The 17,277-nt window shown below is 39.0% G+C and overlaps 1 protein-coding gene across 5 annotated transcripts; it reads right to left on the bottom strand.

The window, feature by feature from the left end:
- Positions 1-4,791: 4,791 nt before the first annotated feature.
- On the bottom strand, positions 4,792-15,983 carry LOC139749405 (tRNA methyltransferase 10 homolog A). 5 transcript variants are annotated; one of them, XM_071663228.1, is made up of 5 exons: positions 15,778-15,973; positions 14,294-14,492; positions 12,764-12,939; positions 5,304-5,928; positions 4,968-5,106 (listed from the first exon to the last, which is right to left on the bottom strand). In XM_071663228.1, the coding sequence occupies exons 4-5, from the start codon at positions 5,920-5,922 to the stop codon at positions 5,018-5,020; spliced, it is 708 nt and encodes a 235-aa protein (XP_071519329.1). In that variant the 5' UTR covers positions 5,923-5,928; positions 12,764-12,939; positions 14,294-14,492; positions 15,778-15,973; the 3' UTR covers positions 4,968-5,017. The 5 variants fall into 5 exon arrangements, with proteins under 5 accessions (XP_071519328.1, XP_071519326.1, XP_071519325.1 ...); XM_071663227.1 differs by having other exon boundaries at positions 4,792-5,928; positions 15,778-15,969; XM_071663225.1 differs by having other exon boundaries at positions 4,792-5,928; positions 14,278-14,492; positions 15,778-15,966.
- Between the last annotated feature and the right edge of the window lie 1,294 nt (positions 15,984-17,277).

Genomic DNA, 17,277 nt, shown 5'->3' with positions numbered 1-17,277 from the left:
TAAACAACAATCAACTCACCTCTCAGGCCACCCACTCACCCTAACAGGCTGCATAACTGCTTCTCTCTCCAAGACACCTGAATTCGTCTCCTTTACCTTCCCATTTATAAACTGATAAAACAGCCATAGTGACATCATACAACCCTCCTACAGACCCATCTTTAACTGGAACTACTCACTTTCCTCTCTCCCTAATCACAAATATGCTTTACTTTCAGGGTAAAATCTCCTCACAGTTTCTAATAGCTTTCATCCCATGCCAAAAATTTTTAACACCTTCTACAATGCATTGATGTCAACATGTCAAATATTCTTAACATCCACAATGCATCTATGTCAACCGTATCTTAAGCTTTTTCCAGATCCATAAATGTCACATACAAATCCTTCTGTTTGTCTTAAGCATTTCTCACACATTCTTCAAGGCAAACACCCGAGCCACAAATCCTCTACCACTCCATAAGTCATTTTTTTCCATACATGTCTGCCATTTACCAAATTAACAAAGGAAGCACCAGGAACCTGTCACGTATAAGGCACCAAAACCAGTCTCCACCCATAACCAGGCCCTACAGACCTCTCCATGGTTTTCATCCTACTGCTTCAAACAACACAGTTCAGCCCATTGACAGCACTTTGTACCCTGTAAACCACATCACTTCAATTTGTTCTATCCCTTGCACACCTTGCATGCACATGCCCACATGCCCTAAGCCTTCAAAACATCTTTCACTCCCCTCCTCTTCAGTTTACACCTTTTCCTTGTCCCTCCCATTTCTGAAATGTATACCCTCTTAGTTATCCTGTCCTCACTCATTCTTATCCGTATGTTCAAACCATTTCAGCACATCTTGGGCTGTCTCATGGGTACTCTTCTTACTATCACATCTCTCTCTTACCCTATCATTACTAATTTAATCAACCCTCCTTACACCACATTTTGTCCTCAAACATTTCATTAACAGCACATTCACCCCATCCTTTGCATTTTTTTCTAGGTCCCACTCATCCTATGGTTTGCTTCACCTATCTTGGTTTCATTCAATGCCATGTCCAATCCAATATCAAAAACACTCCATTTAAACTCGCTTCAAATAAGCTTTCTGTTTTCACCGCTAAATGTAATAACCTAACTTTTATTCACATTTACTCCCAACTTTCTCCAATCACACTTTCTCTCAAACTCAGACACCAGCTTCTGCAGTTTCTCATTCAAATCTGTCACCACTTCCATATCATCAGCAAACAACCAACTCGCCCACCAGGCTTCTCACTCCCAGCAGACTTCATACCTGTTCCTCTCTTCAAAGATCCTTTCATTCATCTCACTTGCCATCCCATCTATAAATATATTAAACACAAAACAAACTTGCCCCAGACCCATCTTCTTACAAAATCACTAACCTTTCATAATAACTACTCACATACTCATATCACTCTTGATAAAAACTCCTCACTGCTTCTAACAGCTTTCATCCATATATATTTGAAGCATCTTCCACATAGCATCTCTATCAACTCATGCTTCCTCCATATCCATAAATGCCACATGCAATTCCTTCTGTTTCTCTTGAATTTTCAACACATTCTTCAAAGCAAAAACCTGAACCATGAATCCCCTGCCACTGTTGAAGTAATTATTTTTCCATACACATTTTCCATTTCCCACACTACAAGGTAGCCTCAGGAACAAAGAAAATGCCTCATTCACTTGCATCTACACTATCATTTATAGGGCACCAAAACCAGAGCCCTCATCCACGACCAGGTCTCATGGACCTTCCTGTGGTCTTCATCCAACTGATTTGTGTTTCCTAGTTCAGCTAAATGATAGAACTTCGTCTCCAGTGAACATCATTATTGCAATTTGTTCTATCCCTTGCACCCTCCTGCATGTTCAGGCTCCTAGCCTTCAAAGCAAATATCAACCCATCCTCCCACCTCCTCTTTGGTTTCCCCCTTTTCCTTGTTCCCTCCACTTCCAAAATGTATACCTTCTTAGTTATCTTTTCCTCACTCATCCTCTCCATACGATAAAACCATTTCAGCACACCCTCTTCAAATGTCTCATGCACCTCTCTCTCTTACCCTGTCATTTCTCATGTAATCAACCCTCATTACCACATTTTGTCCTCAAGCATTTCACTTCCAATACATTCACCACAGCCATCTTTGCACCCAAGACTTTTACCCACTCACCCACCCTATGGTTTGCTTCACCTCCCATGGCTTTAGTAAATGCCTTATCCAATCCCAGGTATCAAAATCTATTTCCTCTAGGTTCTCTGTTTAAGCTCCCTCCAAATAACCTCTGTTTTCTTTGCTAAACAAAATAAACTTACTTTTATTCATGTTTACTTTCAACTTTCTCTTTTCACATATTCCCCCAAACTCAGATACTAGCCTCTCCAGTTTCTCAATCAAATCTGCCACCAGTGCCATATCAGCAAACGACTAACTCGTCTCCCAGGCTTCCCAATCTCAGCAGATTGCATACCTGTTCCTCTATTTGAATATCCTTGCATTCACCTCTCTCACCATCCTATCTATAAACAAATTATACAACCATAGACACCACACAACCTTGACCCAGACCCACCTTCACATTGATTTGCCTTCCATTATACTTACTTGCACACTCACTTGATAAAAACTCTTCAGTTTCTAATAGCCTTCCTCCCAGACCATATATTCATAGCACCTTCCACAGAGAATTTCTATCAACTCTTTCTTATGCTTTCTTCAGATCCATGAATGCCAGGTACAAATCCTTCTTTTTCTCGTATGTTTTTTTTTTTTACACATTCTTCAAAGCAAACACCTGATTTACAAATCCTTTGCCACTCCAAGTAATCATTTTTCCACATTAGCCATTTCCCACATTAACAAGGTAGCCCCATGAACAAACGAAGAAAATGGTCAATTCACCCCGTTAACTCTACCTGTCATGTATAGAGCACCAAAACCAGAGCCCTAATCCACAACCAGGCCCTACAGACCTTTCCTTTGTTTTCACCCACCTGTTTCATATCCTTTAGTTCAGCCCACTGCCAACACTTGTCCCCTGTAAACCATCTCACTCCAATTTGCCTTTTCCACTGCAAACCCAGTATCCTCCTGCTTCTAGCCACAAGCCTTCTATCTTTCAACTCATCCCTCCAACCCCTCTTTGCTTTATCCCTTTTTCTTGTTCCCTCCACTTTTGAAATGTATACCTTTAGTAATCCTTTCCTCACTCCTCCTCTCCATACATCTAAGCTATTTCAGAACACTCTCTCCTACCCTATCATTTCTTATTTGATCAACCCTTCTTACATCAGACTTTTTCCTCAAACATTTAATCTCCAACACATCCACCATATCCTTTATATTTTTGCATAAGGCCCATGCTTCGCATCCATTAGCACATCAACCAGAGACACACATTCCTCCACAAAGACTTTTGCTCATTAACCACCCTATGGTTTGCTTCACCTCCCATGGTTTCATTCAATGTCATATTCAATCCTAGATATCAAAAACACAACACTTCCTCCAAGTTCTCTTCATTCAAACTCACCCAAAATAACCTCATAACCTTGCTTTTATTTACATTTATTTTCAACTTTCTCCTTTCACACTTACTCCCAAACTTAGACATCAACACTTTCAGTTTCTCATTCAGATCTGCCACCAGCACTATATCAGCAAAAAATTAACTCGCCTCCCAGACTTCCCATTCCAAGCAGACGGGACACCAGCTCCTCTTTTCCAAGACTCCTATATTCACCTTTCTCACCATCCAATCTATAAACTAATTAAACAACCACAGTTACACCACACAAGCTTGCCCTAGACCCATCTTCACATCAAGTTACTCATCTTCCATTATATCCAAAAAACACACACACACTCTCTTGATAAAAACTCCTCATTGCTTCCAACAGTTTTCCTTCCAGACCATTTATTCATAGCACCTTCTACATAGCATCTCTATCAACTCTTTCTTATGCTTTCTCTAGATCCATATATGCCACAAACAAATTCTTCTGTTTTATGATTTCTCATACAAATTTTTCACAGCAAACACCTGATCCATACAACTTTCACTCTCGAAACCACAATGTTCTTCCCTGGCCTGATGCTCAGTGCATGCCACCACCCTTTCAGTCACCATTCTTCCATACAAATTACCAGGCACACTGAACAAACTTATACCTCTGTAATTCGAACACTCACATTTGTCCCCCTTGCCTCTAAACAGTGGAACTATGCAAGCATTCCACCAATCCACAGGACCACTCTTCCATACAACTTACCAGGTACACTTAAACTTATAACTCTACTTCGAACACTCGTCTATGTCCACCTTGCCTTTATACATAGGCACAATACAGGTATTCCAATCCCCATGCACCTCACACTGTAAAACCCCTTACCAACTAATCAACAACACTGATCCCCTTTCTCAAGAAATTCAACTGCACTACTATCTACCCCAGCCACCTTGCCACATTCACTTTATGCAAGGCTTTCAAATCCTCTATTTACCACATCACTTGCCATGTCTTACTTATGGCAAGAGAGAGTAAGAAAGAATATATTACATACAACATTTTACTAATTCTTATTCAGTATTCTCAAAGTAACAATGAACCCCTCCTGATTGTCTTCTGGCTAACTGTTTAAGGTATACTTAATTTCATACACAGTACAAACTAAATTCATTAATGAAGTTGAAAAGAATGAGCTATACATTACAACACTGTCCCAAAGGCAGACAAGAAGAATAAAGGAAAGAAAAAGTTCATATTTAAGCTTTACTATTGTATTTCTTTTTCCACCACTTCCTGTATCACAACTTTTGATTACTGGTACATAAGCGACAGCTTAACAACTTTCAACTAATGTACCTCCACTTTCATTACTCTTTATTAAAACTTTCTCTCCTGCTATTTCTCTTTCTTGTCCTTCATGAAATTTTATGTCTTTGTCTTCATGAGTAAGCTTGTTGTCTGAGAAGTCTTCACCACCAAGATCATCCTTGCCTATGGCACCTTTTCTTGCTGGAATAAAAGAAAGGAAAGATTCCTTCCAGGATTTCCCATTCGCAACTCCTACCAAAATCTGAAACACATGGTCAACAGTTAATATTTTACGGGTTTTCATCTCGACATAGTCATCTATGGGAAGTTTAGCATGCGAGATTCCTTTCTCAACAGCCAACTTATGACATAAGCCTTTATGGACATTATGATCCACAAGCCCACCAATAATATACACTTTTCCATCATCAAGGGATGTAATCACATTTTCAGACTCACTTGTTAAGTATACAATATCTTCCTTAGCAAAAATATCCATATAATACTCGTCCTTAAAATAGACATCCCAGTTTCTGTATCCATTTTGCTTTGCCATGACAGATTCACATTTTCCCACAAAACTCGTTACATAAAGCTGTAATGGATTTGTTGCTCGCCTGTTTGCACTGTAACATCGGCTCACTTGTTTGACACACTGAGATAAGTGTTTTTCTATCATGAGATCATCAAAGGACATGTCAATAGCGATGCGTTGTTTGCAGCTACTTGCAGCCATAGTTACTTCTTTAAGTCTTTTCCTAATGTTTCCACATGCCTCACCAGCTGCACGTTTAGCCTCTAGGCGCTGTCGCTGTTTTTCCTTTTCTCTTTTTCTACGCTCATCTTTAGTATCAAGCCACTTTTGATATTTGAGCAACTTTTTCCTTTGTCTTTTTGATAACGCTTGGGGTTCTTCCCCATTACTAGTGCTGGATAGGTCATCAGTTTTCTCTAATCTCTGTTCATCTTGACACCTGTCGGTGCACTGGCAAGACTCAACAACTTCCAAAGTTTCTGCTTTTGTTTGCTGACTAACATCTGTCGAGCCATTTGGTTCACTGCACTCCATTCCAGGCATACAAGTCTGGAAAACATGAATAACATAATTAGAATACTTCAGTGGGCTATAAAAACAATCCAATAACTTCACACTGCTGTACTAAATAAACCTATATGAAAAAATAATTATCAAGCCTAAACAGGCGAGGTAATACATAACAGGAAAGGGAAGAGTTATCTTATAGAACAGGAAGAGGAAAAATTGTCTATCTATCTCTCTACCTATATCTCTGACACTGTCCCCACCTGGAACTCCCTCAGGGTGTAACCATGGCATTCGAGTCTCCATAATTAGTGAATTCCAGTGCTACTTCTTAGCCTTTAGCCAATGATCCTTAACAGGTCACTGGCAGAAGGCGACTCTAGTGCACTGTTTGCAGAGGCTCTTACCTAACGTTCTTATCAACTACTATTTAATGCTCCTGCCTAATGTTCCTACCCTCTACTTTTACCAAATGTTTCTTCCTAATGCTCCCACCTAAATGTTTCTACCAACTACTTTTATCTACTGTTCATACCATGCCATGCAGGGCTAGCATACAACGCTCACTGTAGGAAAATCAGGAGAATGAAGAATGAACTATGTGAGTTAGTGTTGTAAAATGTTATGTATGACAAGGAAAGTGCAGCATGACAACCATTGAAGTGCTGTCCCACTACACAGCCATCACTAACCCTCCAATACCTTGGCAGGTAGTACTGGTAATATACCTCCATGGTAATTGGCTGCTTACCAGCTACTACCTACTCTGTTATGGATGGCTGAAAGTGTAAGGAATAGGGACACTTCATTAGATTTTTAGAGCAAAATATACTGCATACACTTAAAGAAGTGTTACCTAATCAAAATTTCATTATAGATACTGAATTTAAACGCATAAAATATCATCAAAGAAAGGCTGCAAATTGCAAGTGGTACAGATACATAAACTATCAAGAATTAAAGTGTAGATTTTTTCCTTAGGCTCAAGTCATCAACAAAAGTCTTATCAAATTAACTGAAATATAGAGGTTAAGGAAAGGGAAAAAGAAGAGATATAGTAGTATTTACAAATTTTGAAGAAAGTGAAAACCTGTCTTTAATAATGTGCAATATTATAGGTATTCAGAAAGGTATATGAGGGTAGAGAGTTCCAAAGTTTCGATAAGTAGTGAAAGAAAGAGTTATAAAAATGGCCCATCCTTGAGTTCCCGACAGCCTCACAGTAATCATGTGATATAGCGACCTGCTGGGTAATATGTGGTCTAGTCAAAGGTACGGTCACACAAGGAGCCAATTCTCAGGAGCAAAAACCAAAATAATGCCTACAGAATAGGGAAATCAAACTAAAAGTGCAGCATAGGGCAAGTCAAGTTAAGTTTTTAAGTCAGCCGGAGTGAGTTTACAAGTTGGACTGCTTTTGACTAAACTCAGTCAAGTAACAGTTCAGAGACAGAACAATCCCAGATGTGAGAGTAGTATTCAATACAAGGACAGATCAATCCTTTGCATAAGTGGATCAACTGTACAGAAGAAAATAAATTTCGACATATGAACAGGACTCCCACTTACATATTTCCATAATGTGGGGTTTCTAGGATAGAATGGACGTTCCAGTAATACCAAGTACGTTCATCGAGTCAAGAGGTGGAATTACAGAACCATTGAAGAAGATAGGAAAGTTGAGGAATTTTTGACAGAGAGATGGGCAAAAACTTTGTCTGGATGCATCAAACATCTTATGAGTCATGGGTTAAGTTCTAGAGGACAATGTCATTACTGGTGACAAGAACCAAAATTTGCTGTCTTAGGGAATGATTATCCAAAACATAACCATCAACATCTTTGATGCTTATCCTATCAAACCAAAAAACAAGATGAAAACCAAAAAACTTGGGTAAAAAAAAAAAAAAAAAGGCAAACCAAAACAGCCAACAATACACCATGATTAAGTTTTGGTTACAAGAATAACTTGAACCTAGCTTAAGCTATGGGACTTTTGAGTTTATTAACACAGTGAAAAATAATCCAGTTTATCTTAATAAAATTCAAGACTGTTCTACTGAAAACAACTACTCACTAATTGGAATTAGTTCTAGAAGTTAATAAAAAATATTTCCAAACCTAAAGTAGGATTTTATATATTTCAACTTGTTCAGCCAAGGAAACCACAACAAAGCTTATGTTAGATCAACTTGTGCTAGGATGTTAGAGTAGTTCAGGAGTGTTTGGTAGATTTTTTTGTAAAAGTCCAGTTTAACTCTACATCATTCCTGCGTAGGCTTTTTATATCAAGTGATTTTGTTCTGTAATGCTTATTGTTTAGAAAATCCAGTAACTGACAGAAAGCATGATTTTGAGCATCTAATTTCAATGCATATATCTGATAAAGGTTAAGGTTAAGAACTGTATTTCAGGGAAAATGTGGGTTAATATCAAATACGAAATAGAGTTGTAAAAAATCATCACAGTTTAGGAAAACCTTAACTAACCTCCCTACAAATCAAATCTTATCTTAATGTTCATTATTCTTCTTGAAATATACCAGTCACAATCATGAAATGAAAATTACACAAACATTGCTGAATATCACCAAACAGATGATAGAACGAGATGCCATGTAATCTCTAGCAGAAGGCCAATCTAAGTGTTATTTTCATTTTGTAATATACATATCTTTTACCAAAAACAACATTAATTCACATTAATACCTAACACACACAACCTCTGTTACCACCTAACATGATATCAATGAAAAATATATGATGGGGTAGTTATTTATTTGATCATTTATTTTGCTTTGTCGCTGTCTCCCGTGTTTGCGAGGTAGCACAAGGAAACAGATGAAAGAAAAGGCCCAACCCACCCCCATACACATGTATATACATACACTTCCACACACACAAATATACATACCTATACATCTCAATGTACACATATATATACACACACAGACATATACATATATACACATGTATATAATCCATACTGTCTGCCGTTATTCATTCCCATCGCCACCTCGCCACACATGGTTAAACAACCCCCTCCCCCCTCATGTGTGCAAGGTAGCGCTAGGAAAAGACAACAAAGGCCCCATTCGTTCACACTCAGGTCTCTAGCTGTCATGTAATAATGCCCGAAACCACAGCTCCCTTTCCACATCCAGGCGCCACACAACTTTCCATGGTTTACCCCAGATGCTTCACATACCATGATTCAATCCATTGACAGCACATCGACCCCTGGTATAGGACATCGATACAATTCGCTCTATTCCTTGCCCTGCTTTCACCCTCCTGCATGTTCAGGCCCCGATCACACAAAATCTTTTTCACTCCATCTTTCCACCTCCAATTTGGTCTCCCACTTCTCCTCGCTCCCTCCACCTCCGACACATATATCCTCTTGGTCAATCTTTCCTCACTCATTCTCTCCATGAGCCCAAACCATTTCAAAACACCCTCTTCTGCTCTCTCAACCACGCTCTTTTTATTTCCACACATCTCTCTTACCCTTACATTACTTTTTCAATCAAACCACCTCACACCACATGATGTCCTCAAACATCTCATTTCCAGCACATCCACCCTCCTGCACGCAACTCTATCCATAGCCCAAGCCTCGCAGCCATACAACGTTGTTGGAACCACTATTCCTGCAAACATAGCCATTTTTGCTTTCCGAGATAATGTTCTCGACTTCCACACATTCTTCAAGGCTCCCAGAACTTTCACCCCCTCCCCTACCCTATGATTCACTTCCGCTTCCATGGTTCCATCCGCTGCCAGATCCACTCCCAGATATCTAAAACACTTTACTTCCTTATTTTTCTCCATTCAAACTTACCTCCCAATTGACTTGACCCTCAACCCTACTGTACCTAATAACCTTGCTCTTATTCACATTTACTCAACTTTCTTCTTTCACACACTTTACCAAACTCAGTCACCAGCTTCTGCAGTTTCTCACATGAATCAGCCACCAGCGCTGTATCATCACCGATGGGGTAGTTATAAATAGAAATATCATGCTCCACAACTGCATTTCAATTCTCTACACAATATACGAAGACTGCACACCAAAATCACTCAATATCTGAAATAAATAATGAAGCAAAGCTAAACTGAATGATTATCAATTTTTTAAAGCGTTTCATCACAGCCCTCCCCACTATCACATTTCTTACTGTATGAAAAACAAATGAACCATATCACACTCCCATAGTCTAAACCATTATAGTACTATTACATATAAGGAGTCTCTTGATATGCATTTCTTCCATATCCATAAGTTGTTTGAGGTGCCCCTAAATTGGAATTTTACCATAAATTGATCTCTTTGCTCGACAAATTATATGTATGAATCAAAACATTTGAAAAAGCTTTTTCCATTCATCAGAAAAATTGGTAAATCCAGTACAGTACCAAAATATAAATAATGAAAAGTAGAAATGTTGGGGTTAGGTAGTCTTTCATAGACAGCTGCCAACCAGGGGGTCTATTTCCGATGCTATCAATGTGGGTACAGGGAGGGTTTGTGATAGCTGTGTAGAGAGCCAAAAAATCAACAGTTGTCCAGTTGCACTCCTTTGATCCAAGAAGCAGTGTTTTCTTTCTGCCTCAACCACACGTTGACTGCTGGAATCCTGTCCACAAATGTACAATCTCTACTTGTCACACATAATGCTTGACAACACTTAACACAGTCTTCATACCTTTAGACTTCCTAGGGTGAGCCCTTCAGTGAAATGGTAGGAGCAAAAGATAGTAGTAGGTAGGAATGTTAGGACCATTAGGTAGAAACATTAGGTAGATGTACTAGGTAGGAGCAGGTAAGGGAGGAATTAGGTAGAAGTAGTAGGTTGGAACATTAGGGAGGAACGTCAAGAAGACATTAGGTTGAAGAAGATGGTACAAACATTAGATCGGAGCCTCTAAAAAAGCTGTGCTAGTGTTGCCTTCTGCCTGTGGCATGGTTAGGGCGAGGCATTTAAAGGCTATGAAGTGGCAATGAAGTTCAATAGTTATGGAGAGAGTTCCCAAATGGAATCGGCATCAGAGATATACACAGATATACAAAAATGTTAGCATAATACTGGCTGGCTTATGGGTATCAATGAGGTGAAGGTAAAAGTCTAATTTTGCTCCGTATTGCTATTAGCCCTGGATAAGAGTTATATGTATGCATTGCGAATTAAGTGTTTAGAAAAAACAAAAACCATTTGAAGCAATATTCTAAGATCATCTTTCACTATGAGAAATTGAGACAACAGTTATATGGGGGGTTATGTATGGCAAAGAAAACATGGGGTTAATCGAGGGAAAAGTAGGTAATGCACGTGTACAAAAAAAATCAGAACTTTTTTTTTGGGGGGGGGAAGCTCCAGTTAGACAAAAGTTCACATCAAAGCCAGGCCTTAATTGAAATATGAAGGAAAAAAAAAAAGAGAAGGGAAAATGACATGCAAGGGTAAAGAATTTTAAAGCTTTATATATAGAAGTGTATGGAAAGAAACAGTTATCAAAACAACCCAACCTTGAATTGCCAATGGCCACACTAATCATTTGATGCAGCAGGATGCCAAGTATTTCGTGGTCTAACTATTGGTGCAGGCACACAAGCAGCCAACTCGGAGCAAAAACCAAAGTAATGCCTAGAGAAGAGGGAAAGTGAACCAACATTGCAGTGTACAACAAGTGGGTCAAGTTTTGAAGTTAACCTGGGAGAGAATTATGAGGGACTGCTTTCGACAACTCTGTCCAGTAAGGATACAAACCTAGAACCACACCACATGAGTGCAGTACTCTATACAAGGATGGATCAATCCTCAGTATAGATGGAGAAACTCAAGAATAAAAGAACTTTCGATATCTGAAAAGGACTTGCAGTTTCTTTTCAAGAGGTAGATTTAGCCATTTCCATAACATGGGGTTTGTAATAAAAAGTGGATGTTACTATAATAGCAAGTATGTTCAATCAGTCTGGAGGTAGAATTACAGAACTATCATTAAAGGACAGAGGAAAGCTGTGAGGAATTTCCAAATAAGAGATGGGCAGAAACTGGGTCTTGGAGGCGCTAAACAACCAGATTTTGTCTACCCCAATGACATATCCTATCCAAGTCTGAGTTTACTGAGGAATCTGTCCTGCGGCGAGATGCAGATCAAGTGAGAGAAGAAGCAGAACTGACAGATATGGAGGAATGCAGCTAAAACTTATCTTTACATTCGTTAGTCTAGTTAAAATATACCACCGTACAAATGCTGTCAAGTGTCAGGAAACAGAGAGCAGACCAAGGGGCCATGTTATTCCCGATAATGGTAGACCAACTTCATGTTAATATATTTCTGCTATATATTTTGGCAACTACTTAAGATTTCCATAAACTCTGCTAATATTTTACTAGTATTTTCCCAACTTTTACATACATCGGCCATCTTCCCTGATATACAAAACCTTCACCACCGAACATTATCTACTTTCATTCAATTACCCATACAGGACCTACAACTACTGTTCAATTCACACTATATAAGTAATGCATTACAAATTAAATCAATGTACACATTACTAATAATGCTACAGGACTAAAGATACCATGCGAAAATAACCATTCCCTAATTAATATGAAAGACAATACTCAAGAGGACTACAGTTTGGTATCACCCTACACAATATACAGCAATTTAAGATAAATAGTGATGTAAATCATTATCAATAACTGATTGGATATAGCAACTTATGACAGGTGTATTTCTCCCCAACCATAATGTAATCCTCTTCAATATCGGTGTATATATCCCCATTACCTATTAGGTCCCCATTACCTATTATTCATAAAAACCACCATACCAAGCTAAATTGCTTCAGTAGGCCTTACCTTTATTACAAATGGTAAAGTCTATCATTTGAGGAGGTGTTTTTTTTTTAATGTGTCGTCTTCTTCCAGCCGGGGGTTCTCCAGCCACCAATGGGGTCATAACATCTCAACTTACGAGTATTTCCTCCATTTTTTCTTCGCTTGTATTCTCCAAGGGATTGTACACGTCTTCCACTCTTGTATAGATTAAAAAAAAGTTCTACTGAAGCTGTTCTCTCTCCTTTTTTTTTTTTTATTTGGTGTTGAGCAACCTGTCGTCGGGATCACGTGCTGTTGACATTGCCAGCGTTCATGACGGGAATCCGGAAGTCGGATTCAGGACGTGTGTACGCGAGGTCGTTCGTGGATATTTATTTAATTATTTCACTCACGTTGTTGAAAAATGGGGATACATGGGAACTATGCTCCTGATCCATGGCGGATTGTTAAAATATTTCTTATTGGGGAAAAAAAAAGGATTAAATGTTCATTAAAATAGGTAACCATAATAACATACAGCCGTAATGCTGTTTCCCTGCATTTGAAGAAACTTATCACCACACTGGATTAAATGATTGTTCCTTGGTTTACCTCTTCAAATATATAATCATGCATTAATCATCATATTACGTAATCAATCTTGTGACAGAAATATAGGGTTTTTGATCAAAAACAGCGCCACAACTCGAAGGCCTAAAGAATGTGAAGGTTTAAGGCTGTTTAAACTGCCCTGCTCAGGGCATGAAAAAAAAAAAGAGAGAGTCCCTGTTTAATCACAGGAAGTTGGATTTCAGCAAGATAAAAACATCCCTTAATTTCCTTTCCTGACTCGTGTCTTTTGTGAAAGTGGCAGGTGATGCGGAAGTCCAGAGGAGGAAGTGATTGCCTACAGGCATGTCCTAGACCATCATTGGCCTCACAAACCTAACAGATGCAATGTGATTTGAATCATTAATTTCAAACATGGAGATCCGTATCTCGGTAAATTTGCCTATTAATTCGAAACCATTTGGTATATTAGCTTTTTTTATGTTATATGTTCATGACTGCAGCAAAAATAAGTTACTTTTCGTTTATAGTAACTTGCTTGGTTAAAAGGACATTATCGGTTGAGTCCAAGGACTCTGACGTGGGTGAAACTGTGCTTCAATTATGATCAAATCTTTCCATTTTAGAGTAACAGGCTCTCGTAATTCAATACAATATTATGCACTTGAACAGTGGGCTAAGTTACCCACAAACTATGAGGTGAACGAATGAAGTAAGTCGGAAAACACTTAATCTGCTACACACATTAAAAAGTTTAACTATTAGGACAGGTTCACTCGTCTAAACGAAACCTTGAAACGTCTCGATTCTAAATTTCGAAAAATAACTTTGAAATAAGCAAAACTGATAAAGAGTGTTTGTTTATCTCCCTTTACACAATGGTAGTTTAAACCTACTTCGACTCTATAATCATTCAAAATGGAGGAGTCCTAGCTCAGTTGTTGAGCACCAAGGAGAAATAAACACAGACAAAGGTAGAACCATACCAACGGTTCCTGGTACCTGAGGCAGCGGATGTCCTTGTAGCAGTCAGTGGGTTAGTCTTCTTGTTCTCTTCCGGGTGTGCATGCCATTTATCATTCATCCCAGTCACTACGAAGCTTTTGATGGACACATCACAAGACTTTTCTTGCCAGGCATCCGTGACGATAATCTCCCAACTCTGTGTACGCCGTATTTCCATCTCCATCTTTGTACAGACCTAAAAAGATCAGACACCACCATATTCAGTGCTCACATCTCCCGTCAATTTTTATCAAAGTTTTCTCTGAATTTTTCAGAGAAAATTTTACATTATTTATAAGTAATAGAAAACGGTTTTTGATGCTAAACTAGTTTTTCTTTGTAGCGACGTGCATAAACGTACGGTAGAGATTTAGAAAGTATTCACTAAAGAAATTTGATAATTTCCCTAACAAGAAACATGATATTTTTCAAGGATATCAAGGATAATTCACATGACCTCCCGATTATAACAATAATAAGAAAAAAAGAGGCCATAGCGAGTATGACACAGGTTAAACAACCATGGCCTACTTTTGCACAGGTGTTATTCAAAATTGTAAAGCGATGAAAAAATATGAATAAAGATATGCCAAAACCTAATTTAACCCCTATTAGTTGAAATTGTGTAAAGGTAAGGTAATCTGGGTTAAATTGATTCAACTGAGTATAGAAAACTTGGTAAGTCTTTGAGAATATGCCCTTGTTCATAAGAAAAATTTATAAGCTTACGTATATTGTTCTATGCAAGAGGGTTATTTCCCACCCTTAACCAGATCGTCTGATAATTATGATTATCGTATGTAATTATGAATACTTTATCTAGGTTAAATTAAGTTTGATTTTACAGGTTAAAGCACTTAAAGTGGTGTAGGCATGATGAAATTAGATTTTCTAAATATTACCTTAAGAGCACTATTTTCTAAAGCAAGCAAAACATTGTGCAAGTCTTCCTTCAACTTTATTAATCATTTATTATCATTATTTTAATATCATTAGGGTTCAATAATGCTCATGCACCCACAGGAGAAAACATACCAAAGTAGCAACGGGTTTCCTAATGCTGGACTTCCCGTTCAGTTATGAACAGTATTTCTAATCTTAAACTACTTCCAAACGTTCTGAAATACTTCATCATATTACGTCAATTTCTTTGTGAATGTTTTGACGGTAATTAACACCAGGTTGAAATATAATCTATATTTTTGTCGTTGACGTAAGACTATTGGTATGGCTGCATGCAATCTGTCGTTATCCTAACATTTCCAATGTGGAGGAAAATTTATGGTGCATGTCGGTAAGTCGACATCACCAGATGTGTCGTAAATAGTCCCTGAGGCAAGGATATAATAATATACCATACGTAGTAACGTTAGAAGTTAAGATAGAACAAAGCAAAGACGTAACTCGTCTCAGCTGTCGCAGGCTAATCGTAACGAAATCAAAACTAGAATACTTAATTACTTAATTTGTAATGTTCATACCAATAGCCATTAAAAATAAGATGACGTTCCCTGTGCAGGTAGTGTGAGGTGGTTTGTTGATGGTGTGGCTCCTGGAGCTGCTTGTTAACAACACCAGCAAGAGGAGGAGACGACTCACGACCTTGGCTACCCACCTCACCCTCCTGTGACCTGTGGTAGACTGAGGCAAGACGCATCAGCGGGCTGCCACCACACACACACACACCACAAGGTCTCGCTAGTTTTAACAAATGGTTTATATATATTGAGTCTTTCACGCAATCAGTTACCAAACTGAGGGAGTCCATTTATATTCCTTATGCAGTTACTTCCTCGTACAAGCTTTGGTGTTTTTTTAAAACTCCATAAACACCTTACAGGTCCATTAACAGTTGGACTTGTACAGTTTATGGTTGTTGGATGGCATATGACAAAGCCCCAGCTGGGTATATACATTAATCATTATTCCTACGATGTATATGATTGTAGAGATAAGTGACGTGGTTTCCTGTTTCCGAATTTGATTGTGGTTATCAGCAGTTAACGATGGAATTGTTGTTTACAGGTAGTTTGTGGCTGCTGTCATGTACGTAGACAGATGGTTGGTGTTGGTGATTGACAAACACATTAGCTAAAGGAGGTTTATTATTTATTCATAGTTCACTTTTTCATTTGTTGGCCGCTTTTGGCACATTTTGTGGCATTGATCACTTTTCTAAGGAGAGAAAGTCCCATCCTTTCTGCCTGACAAGTCACCTTTATTTAGGATACTTGAACTTATTCCGTCAGTTTTGAGGTGATTTTCTTTTCGTTTTAAAAGTGGCTTAGATCGCTCTATGATGACACCAGGTCCTGTTCGTCTTTTGTGTACGTAACTCACGTCTCATGATTGATTTATTTGTAGTCACCATGACGCAAGTTTCTTTTTTTTCTTTTTTTTTTCTCTTGCTGTGTTGTGATGGTCATAGTAAATCATCGCTTTGTACTTGTCGCTTGTTAAGCTATGTAGGTTTGGCGATGACTAGGCTGGTGTGTGTTGAGGTATTGTACTATCCTCACTCAGGCACATATATGGTTGTTCCTTTTTTTTCCCCCCGAGTTCAAATGTGAGGGTTTTTTCCCCCCCCGCTCTGGGGAGGTCTGCACGTATGCAAGCCTAGCCTCCGGCTCAGGCCAGAGTCGACGGGCCTGAGGCTGTGAGGCTGCAGCTGAACTCAACCAAGCCTAGTGATGCTCCTCCTCTGTGACAACCAACTCGTCACACACGGGTTCTGTTTGAGTTGAGAGAGAGAGAGAGAGAAACGGGACACACTTGAGCTCAGTGAGGATTTCATCAACTGGGAAGTGCTGAGCTGCGTGACCTTGCCACTGAGCGGTAATAGCCAGCCAGCCACCACTCGGGAAGAGGGAGGGAGGTAGGAGGTGGTGGGGAGCGGCGCGCTGGGCGGCGCGCAATGTTGTCGAGTACAATGCGGAAGAACATACCTCACCAGCTGCTGCCTCCCCATATTACATGTTCAG

Source organism: Panulirus ornatus, chromosome 7 (genome assembly GCF_036320965.1).
Source record: "Panulirus ornatus isolate Po-2019 chromosome 7, ASM3632096v1, whole genome shotgun sequence".
Taxonomy (NCBI): Eukaryota; Metazoa; Arthropoda; class Malacostraca; order Decapoda; family Palinuridae; genus Panulirus; species Panulirus ornatus.
The sequence above is the reverse complement of the archived record's forward strand: the minus strand, read 5'-3'. Positions and strand labels throughout refer to the sequence as shown.

Excerpts from the sequence above, each read along its gene's own strand:
- LOC139749405 (XM_071663226.1), bottom strand. The coding sequence starts at position 5,922 with ATGCCTGGAATGGAGTGCAGTGAACCAAATGGCTCGACAGATGTTAGT.